Source organism: Dermacentor andersoni, chromosome 3 (genome assembly GCF_023375885.2).
Source record: "Dermacentor andersoni chromosome 3, qqDerAnde1_hic_scaffold, whole genome shotgun sequence".
NCBI classification, from domain to species: Eukaryota; Metazoa; Arthropoda; class Arachnida; order Ixodida; family Ixodidae; genus Dermacentor; species Dermacentor andersoni.
Window position 1 is genome coordinate 133,659,659 of NC_092816.1, and position 9,799 is coordinate 133,669,457.

Below are 9,799 nucleotides of genomic sequence, written 5' to 3' on the forward strand. Positions count from 1 at the left end.
GACGCTGGCTAACACATTAGTGCGAGCTTCACAGGTAATCCACGTGCTTCGCCTTTTAGGACGAAGTACCTCCTGTACTGCTCTTGTCTTAGCTTTACCTCACATCCACTGTCCTAGTGGAGTGAGCATAACCACTGTATAGTAATCTTCATTTCGAGGGTTAAACGTCTCGTGGTATTCTTTCTTACGCACCGACGCAGGCGCGCATTAGTGAATTATCTGGGATGGCTGATGGTGGACAGCCTCGGGCACATCGCCTTCAAGCATCAGCCCAACTTTTACCGCACCGGCGCTGACGTAATCACCACACGGAACACAGTGGACACGTGCGCAAGGCTTGCCATGAAGATGGCGCCTGCGACCAGCGCCAGAATTGTCTTCCAGGCCACATCGTACCGAAGAGCTTGCGTAAGTCTATAGCATTCGACATCTCTCCATCCGATCTTTCCCTTCTGCCTGTACATCCAACTCGTCTGATATCGCTATCATCTGCCAGCGTGCCGTTGCAGTTCGTCCGTCACACTGGCGGCACTCAGTTCATCCTTGTAATGCTCAATATGTGACTAGTTTCACTCGAGGTTGGTCACTGCTGGTGCCGAATCATCAGGTGGCCCTTTCCCTTTTTTTGCTGAGCAATTGATCGTGGGAGGCGCGACTTTGCGAACGGGACTTGGGAAACCAATTGGCGGCCCTCGACTAGGCCTGGCGAGCCGCAATAGCTAGTGGGGACATCGAAGTGTGCTCCACACTCCACGCGCATTCTTTATTTCAATGATGTTGTTTCGCTCTCTCTTGCTCAGCAATTTCTGGTCAGCAGCAAGTTCTGGCTTAGTTCACGTGATCTCGACAAATTCTTTTGCACCATGTACTTACCACTGCAAGCATGAACGACTCTCATTGTCCACGGGCCATGGCCCGTGGACCTACCTATCTATCTATCTATCTATCTATCTATCTATCTATCTATCTATCTATCTATCTATCTATCTATCTATCTATCTATCTATCTATCTATCTATCTGTCTATCTGTCTATCTGTCTGTCTGTCTGTCTGTCTGTCTGTCTGTCTGTCTGTCTGTCTGTCTGTGTAGACTCTTACGCCAACCAAGTGCCCCTAGTTGCTTGGGCCCCTTGGTATGCGCTTCTGGTCATGATGCCATCGTGATCATTACATTGTCGACATTCCAAATACGCGATCTTACTCACGTCGTGCCCTCGTCGTTATACCTTCTACCCCGACTCCGTGTTCCTAGTTGTCTAATAGCAGGTAATCGCTATCGTGTATTCATTGTCAGATTGTCGTCGTAATGCCTTCGTGGTCGTGCCATCATCTTCACTGTACCTTTTTCACGCGACTTTCCTCATGCCATCGTCGTCACCTTACCCTAGTCATACAGCTTTCGTGATACAGTCATTGTCACGACAACGTCATCATACATTCGTCATCTTACCATTGTCCTAATGCCGTCGTCGTGCCATCGTCGTCACTGCATGATCGTCATACAATCATCGTCAAGCGTTCTTTGCCATATCGTTTTTTGTCATGCCATCGTAGCCACGCTGTTGTTTCGTCATCGACATCACTTCAGTATCACCGTTGTATTGTCGTGATGACGTCGTTAACAAACCACCTTCGTCGTTCTAAATACGTCATTCGTAGTCCGTCGTTTTATCATAACCATGCTGTCGTCATTCAATCGTGCCGCCGTTGTCATGCCATCGTCGTCGTTACGTCGTCGTCACAAACACTCCGTTATGCAACCCTTGTCATACCGTCGTCATCATGCCTCCTTCGTCGTGCCATCGTCATTATTCTTATTTTTTCATCCGTTTGTGGTGAATCGGCATCGTTATGCGATTGTCGTAATACAGCCATCGTCATCTCATTTGCGCCATGTCGTCGTCACGTTGCCGTCGTTGTAACATCGTCATATATAGAACCTCCATATCGCTGTCGTCATGCTGTTCTCGTTATACGCCTTTGTCGTTCCATCGATATTATTCTTTTTTTATCATTCCATTGCCATTGTCATGCAGTTGTCATCGTGCCTTCATACTCGTGGGTGACCAAGGCAAGCGAGTGCCATAGCAGAGTGGGACAATATCGCAGTATGTGGCATATAGCCGAAACAGCGAAAGTCTCAAGATTACCGGAACACGTGTCAAATAAGCGTGACTTCAGAAATGTGGTCTGCCGCTACCTTGCCCGATTGCTATTCGCATTACCGTCAACGCTCACCGTGAGGTTATTTCAGCCGTAATTTTTTTTCTGACCCATGTCTATCATGTGGGAAATTTTTTTTCACGAAAGGTCGTTGCCCAACTGCTTTACTTGCTACTGCCTTTTGTAAGACGTATATCCCAAAATTTTTAAGTGCTGTGGCACGCCGAAGCGGTTACCTCCGGATTAATTTTCAACGCCTGGGCTACTTGATCGTGTACCTAATCCACGGTACACGGGCGCCTTTTTACATTCCACGGCCATCGGAATACAACTTCCAGGATCAAACCCGCGACCTGAAGTCCAGTAGCGCAACGCCATAGCCAGCGCAGTACCGCGGCGGAGGTGTACACCTCTGAGATGCACAAATTGTTTAATACTGAATGCTGCATAAGCCGCATACTGAGAGATATAGGGAGCCGCCATAACTTAGCCGACAATCTACGGTTGTTATCGCGTTTGGCATTGCTACATCAGCAGATGCTGCTAAGGCAGGGCATTTAATCACCTCACCGCGCAAATTACAACCAGGCTACCTTTTTTGCTTGCTTCTGTGAAAGCGGCTGCGGGTACTAGTGCTCTTCGAAAAAACTGGATACAAGTATTCTCCTAAGCAACCCTAAGCGTCAGTAAATTCCATCATTACTGCACTTTGCTTAGCGTGGTAAAATGGCACATATAACTGCTGAACATACAGATGCGAATCAATACATTGTCGCTGCAACGTGAGCCTAGATGGTCTGGTGTAGTCAGCTTGGAGGCGACTGCCAAAACTGAATTCATATCGGTGTGCGTTTCTATAACTTACCGCATGATTTTTTTTTTCTCTCACAGGTATACGTACTCAGGATTGCCCATGAGCTCCGCGAGACATTTTTGGGTCAGGTGCGCTGGCTGGGCTGGATGGACAGAGAAACCAAGGAAGTCGCTATGAGGAAGGTACAGTGAGGGAGCCCTTATTTGTTGCGTTCTATGGGATGCACGCCTCATTCGGTCTAGAGGAAAACAACGCTCCTTGTGTTACATTGCGCCAATCGCTCGACGCAATGTCTCGGGCTCTTACAAGAGCACCAAACAATCCTAAAGAGTTACTTAGGAAGATGCTTTTCTTCTTATCATTCATTGAAGTTATGTTCTAGTTGTGGATTTCATCCATCGTACTTAACTAGGAAGCGCTATCGTATTATTTTTATGAAAAAGTGCAGTCTTGGCGTTCTGTTCTATTGCTGCTGTACAATAGTTGTTGGGCACGCAGTCTGCTACGCAAACAGGCGCTTCTTTCTCAAGTATGAGCTAGGACGTGCCAATAAGAACATATTAAGGAGTCACCATTGCTTGTTTGTTTTTACACTGATGGACTGACAGAACTCAGAAAACTTCACTCTTATTTGGGGCAATAACTGGTTTCCTTCCTTTGAACAAAATATATTTCTTGTATTTACAACGAGTGCCTTCCTTCTACATTTTATCGCAGATTAAAGCCATGAAGATAGAAATTTCTGACGGGAAGACATCAGACGACGGGGTGAGCGATAGATAATAGTGGAAACGGTGCGGTGCGAGGACTGTTAAGTTATGGTTTCACTGGCGATTTTTTTCTAGTTCTGCTGTAGCATGTCTACCCCCAATATTACATTAATGAAAAGGGAGGCTCATCAGGTTTGTTCAACGCCGAAAAAAAGCTTTGCGTAGATCAACTAGTGGGGACCACGTCACCAAGCACATATGTATGGTTTGCTTGTCCAATTAGGCTGTTCACAGGTCATTGTATACTTAGTTCGGCTTCAGAAAACCTTGCGTAGGAACGCATACTAAACAGCGCCACACAACTTGCAGCGTATGAAAATTTTCATAATGCGACCCTATCTCGCACACTCCATTTTTAAAGTAAATATGCAGGCACGCAGGAATTATGTTTCGAATGTCATTGCGATGCATCTTAACAAGACAAGAAATTACTTTGCCGGTTTTGTTCAGAAATAGAAACGGCGCGCGGAGCTCTGTAAAATTAGTTTAGTTTTTTTCATAGTGCGTGATTCATGGAGGAGTGCGTAATTCTGGGCTCCAGATTCGCGTATTCCACGCGCGAATGCGGTCAAGTAAAACTTCCATCTAGGCGCACAATTCCAGTTCCGTGCGCTATGACAGAGGTGAAATTAAGTTAGGTTAGGTTGCTGCTTTATTTGTTCTTGCTTGACTTTATTTCTGTGAGCTTGTTTAACGCTTCTCTGTGTTCTCTTTGAAGGTTGTTGACGTGTGGCATGACGACTTTCCTTTTGCTGGGATAGAGTTGAACTTCAGGCGGAATGCGACTGCGAAATTACTTAAGTGGCTCCTAAGAAATGATACGGGTGATGACTGCAAAGGGCATGGGTGAGCGGGACATTTTTGACAAGCAACAACTTCTGAACACCGCAGTGACTGGCAAACTTTTGTATCTTGTACGAGCCTCCGTGTTTCTGTCAATTCTAATTACTTTGAGTGCGCATGCTACTGACGTAACCAATCTCGCAGATTTTTTTTTTCATCTTTATAGGCATGAACCGTCGACCATGCGACATAATGCCAAAATTAAATAACATATAAGCATGGAAGCTTGTCTAATGCAGATAGTGCAACAGCTACTTGTGATATGTATTGCCCATGAGCCATCGCTGAACATGTTCAGGCTCATCACTTGTCAACTTCACACCCTTAAGCAGACTTACGCGGACTGTCTTTGTCCTAGACCATGTCTAAAGTAATTGGTGAGGATCCGCTGCAGGGGCTGGAGTAGATCATTTCGTGCACTCGGCATCGTCTTCATACAGGTAAACCTAGTTACAAGTGGTGGCTGTTGCAAGGACCACCCACCCGATATCTCCAGATATATACTTCCTCCATCCGAAAAATATTATGGAAAATGGAACACACTCAGTCGGGGAGATGAGGGCCCTCCTGTTCTTCGTTAAGTACGACCTGGTGCCATAATTTCTAGTTGAATATGACGGATAATGTAAGAAAATATGCTAGTGATTTTTTTGTAAATAGAAAAAAATGCAAATAGCTACGTTCTCTATAGGCACCGGGTACTGACCAGATGATGTTACGGCTGTTTCAACTTTACACAAGTTCTGCCGACGCCAGAAAGGAGGCGCCACTCCGAACAAAACAGACGCGGGCTAGTTTTATGGCTTGCTGGAATTTTATAAGCGAATCGTTGACCGATCCATGGCAGCCTTCGGACGCGTAATTTATGGGACTTTGCTCCCATGTCGTATAGTCACACACAGCCTGCAACGTTGCACTACCTTTGCGGAAGGTAGAAATTGTCGCGTCGAGGACACCACGAAAGCGTAAAGGCCAAACTTCAGGTGTGCTTGCCGGCGCGCGAAAGCTCGTGCTGCCGCGCCTACCCTTGCACAGATGGTGGAGGGCAAGTTCGTATGCACCGATGCGCGGTGCGAGCACGGATATCTGCTCCAGACAGATATCGGGCTCTGGCTGCCTCACATTTTCACGAGCCTGGCTACGCAGCTACGGCGTGGTACAATCAACACTCGGTGAAACACACTTCTGTCGTGCAAGAATGTGCCTAAATAGCGAAGCTGTGTGTGGCTATGGTTCAATGTATTGTCTGTGTTTGTGCATAAACAATAAGAAAGGTGAGCGTGGGCAGATCCCGGAGATTGTGCAATACCGAGCCGACCCGTGGTGCAGCTGAAACAGGATTCAAGCACTTCGCCCCTAATAATAATTAAAAAGAATTATAAATGAAATAAATAAATCAAGGTGAATTGTTTCATGTTGGTGGGTATAATGAAATCGTTTGTGAACAGCACATGGACTCCCCATCAGGAGGCGTTGCCATATATGCAGACGACAAAATGTATCTACACTCGTACACCTTTGTCTCGCAAAAGGACAAGGCCACCGACTCTGGGGATGGTTGTGCCGTACCATCGAAAGACAGAATTGTAATCTGCACTGCGTACAATCTCCAGGAACACCCGAGCGTGATGTCGACAAGTTCATGACCACGCACTTGGCATGGCTTAGCCGTCATGACGCTACGCCTGTGATCATCGTTAGAGACTTCAATGCGGACAAATCAAAACCAGACAAGAAATGGTTCACTCAGTTTGTGCTAGAAGAGTTCGGTTTGAAGTTCCACACCAATACAAATCACACTACTACTCAACAACGGTTGCGTATAAATTTACCTATGGCGAAAAATCAGTCTAAGATTGTAGCCTCACCAATCAGTGTATATCACAGTAATCACAGAGTTATTGTCACTACCATTGCGAAATCATGAGAATAAATACATGTACCGTTGTCTACCCCTGAGTGATGTACAACAGCTTCGCTGGTCATCCACCTTCCCAAAACGAAATAGCTTCTAATTATTTTCTCGGCTCTAAATATCTGTATTTATCTGTATTTCAGAATTTCGAGGCACTGTGCATAACAGACGATGTCTGTCAATATGCCTGTCAGTGACCGAAGTAGACGGGCGCTGGGGCGTGTGTCTTGCATATGCAAAGCGTCATTCCCCTCGATGCGCGACAAACGCAAGGCGCGCCAGCGCGAGCTTTCACGCGTCGGCAAGCGTAGGTGTAGTTGGGCCTTAGCTTCTCTTGCAAGATACGCTTTTTCTACTTGCTTGGCTATGTGGTCTAACTTTAGCGCACGATGCCTATAAACACTTTATTATGGGCAAGTTGTTCTCAGTAATATATGTACTCCAGGCTCCTTGGTTCAAGTACGTAATATGTGGTAGCATTGCAAGCATAGGGACATTATAACGCTTGCCGACGTACGATCAATAGAGTACTTCAATTCTGTTGGTCAGGAAGGCATGAACACTCTGAAGTGTATTACACTTTTAAGTAAGACAATCAAACATTAAAACCAATAAACAAAGTAAAGAGCAGAACACGTGAGTGGTGTTTACATAATGTTTTCCCGTTTATCAGGCTTAATAAAAGGAACTTCACCGAAGATGTTACCAAGTTAGTCTCTCCAATGATCCCTGTGTACACCTGACTCCTTAACCTTGGTTCATAAATACCTTTCGCCCCAAAAACACGGAAGGAGGCGACACTAAAGTAGAACAATGATGGTGTGGTGTTCCTATTTAGGCTTTTTTTCATTTTTCCGTTTTATCTGTAAAATTTCTTTTGCAAAATTCATAATGAATTGCCAATAACTGATCCAAACGCAAGCATTGTTCTATAAAAATCCTTTTCAGCGCCTCGCCTCAACCTATGCTACATTGAAGACCAACGCTTATTGAATGCATTGATGCAATGATCTTTAGCACTTAATGTGTGAGAGTTGTAAAAATTTTTCATTGCAGGTACATCACACCATTTTCAACCAATGTTCATTACTTGCATTGGTGTAACAAGTTAGGTAAGGCAAAGACAACTTCGATTAGGTGTCATATGACTATGAGTGCATACACTTACTATGCATTCCATGTCGTGAATTTGTCGCGAGCTTACATGGGCTATTTTTGCTTTCAGTGATCCCAATAGTTATGATCCACAACGCGACGATGCTGACTGAACTGCCTCCGTATGTATACCGATATTTTCTAACGAATTCTACAAGCTGGCAATCGTGTACTATAGACAAGTTCTGTTTGCTATCAGTAACAAGTCTACGTTATGTCTGCAAATTAAGCTGACACGTATACGTTACTTCAAGCAATCTTTCATCTGCGTAGCATATTTAATATGGTTGGGCAATGGTTATATAAAAGTTATATAAAGAGAGACGAGGTAGCCCGGATAGCTGAACAACGTTTCGATGAAAAGTGCTTCTATCGAAACGTTGGCTAGCCTTTCCGAGGCACCTTATTCCTGTTTATAGCCTTCGAGTGGCAACGCGCCACTCCATCAGTCAACCACTTTCTTGATTATGCTAGGGCAAGTATTTCGTTAAAGAATTATTTAGGCACTGTACAACTGAAAAAAAAAAAACAGGGGCCCCCGTTATTAGGACTACAAGGAATAAAGTTACCTATTACATGTGCTGAAATTCTGCTCTAACGGCTCAAGTTACCACGTAACGCAGTTGCCACGCTGTGTTCTCGCCGCTTAGTTCGCGTTGAAGCGACAAGCACCACGAAGGGCGATTTGCTCACTGCTGCTAAAGCTTTCCCTCACGCCCGCGTTCTGACATCCAGTGTCCGCTGTCATCGAATGTGTTCAGGTTTGCCTGCGCGTGTGACACACTACTTGTTAATTTTGTTAGTAAGCGAATTTTGAGAAGAATGTACGGATAAAGATACTAAAGATTGTAAGATAAAACAACTACTATCCTTACCTCTTATAGCTGTCCAATAATTTGCAGCCGCAGTTGATGTTTTTCCTCTCCGGCGAAACTGCGACATTGTTTTTCGCCCATTCGCGAGACGCATTTAGTTTGTCATTCAAGTGCAGTGACATCGCCTTCTTCTTCCATCACAGTGTGTATGCATTCAGTACCATAGGCGCTATGATATCGATCAAGTTTATGGAAGCTATCGTGTTCACAGGTGAGAAAGTTAGTTTTTGAATTTTGTGCGGCGCAATCACTGCTGGTCTAAATAAAAGGTTTTACCAACACTACCGACCTAACTTATAGAAGAGAGCCACCGCACTACATTGTTCTACTAGAGCACTACGCTTATTTAAACCGCATAGTTTAATTCTTGCAACACATAATAACCGCCCAATCTTTATGTAAACGAAATGCGTACGCGTCAGGACTACGCCAGTCTGAGCCGTTAAAGTTAATGGCTGATGCTTCCAGTACATCACCATCTTGCGAGCACCACGTTGGGAGCCTTAGACTTCGCTTCGGAAACACTAAAGATTTTACGGTTGAATAAGATTGCGCTCTGCATGAAAAAAAAAAAAAACGGTCTCTTCTGGCCTCAGGGCTTCACTGCGTGATCATTTTAAAAGCACCGGGCTAAACGTGGCTCATAATAGTCGTCTGTGGAAGATTTGAGTTCAAAATATTCATTTTAGTTGCGTACTTGTTTTCAGTAACGGTCAATAAGCACACAGAAACCGCAAAGCTTGAGCGTTTTCTTAGGGAACCGAACTGCGTTACCTTTTCGGGCGAACTGCTGCCCGGCTCCGCTACAGCAAAAGACACCTGTCTGTCAGCGGTGCCCAGGTAGTCTGAGCCAGAATATTTTCACTCTCGCACCAGGATTTCGAGCAAGAGCAATTAATCTCCACCCGAGTCGCTATGTCTCGCCGCGGCCCAAGCAGAAGCTGTAGGTTTGATCGACGCCGCGGCTTACGAAGAAGCCGTCGCCGAGTACTGCCGACAAGCATGCCATAGAGTAGTCTTAGACTTATCAAGACACGCCCTTTCCACCATTTCCCGCAAGCCCCTACTAAAGATGGCTGCCCCCTACAAACAGCTGCATTTGCTGGTAGAGAAGTATCAAAACACCGACTTTCATTAGGTGTTCGGCTCGTGGAAAGTGGACATTGTAACGCAGAAAGAAGGGAATGCTTTTATCGAAATTCTTCACTCCTTGCCTGGAGTCTTCTCCTACAATGAAATAAAGATTCCTCAATTCGCACAGAA

The 9,799-nt window shown here is 45.1% G+C and overlaps 1 protein-coding gene across 1 annotated transcript; it reads left to right on the forward strand.

Moving 5' to 3' along the window:
- The first annotated feature begins 231 nt into the window (after window positions 1-231).
- On the forward strand, window positions 232-9,483 carry LOC129383165 (uncharacterized). The gene is made up of 8 exons (XM_072286907.1): window positions 232-408; window positions 3,056-3,160; window positions 3,696-3,746; window positions 4,467-4,594; window positions 7,563-7,618; window positions 7,732-7,783; window positions 8,680-8,747; window positions 9,413-9,483. The coding sequence occupies exons 1-8, from the start codon at window positions 232-234 to the stop codon at window positions 9,481-9,483; spliced, it is 708 nt and encodes a 235-aa protein (XP_072143008.1).
- The last annotated feature ends 316 nt before the right edge of the window (window positions 9,484-9,799 follow it).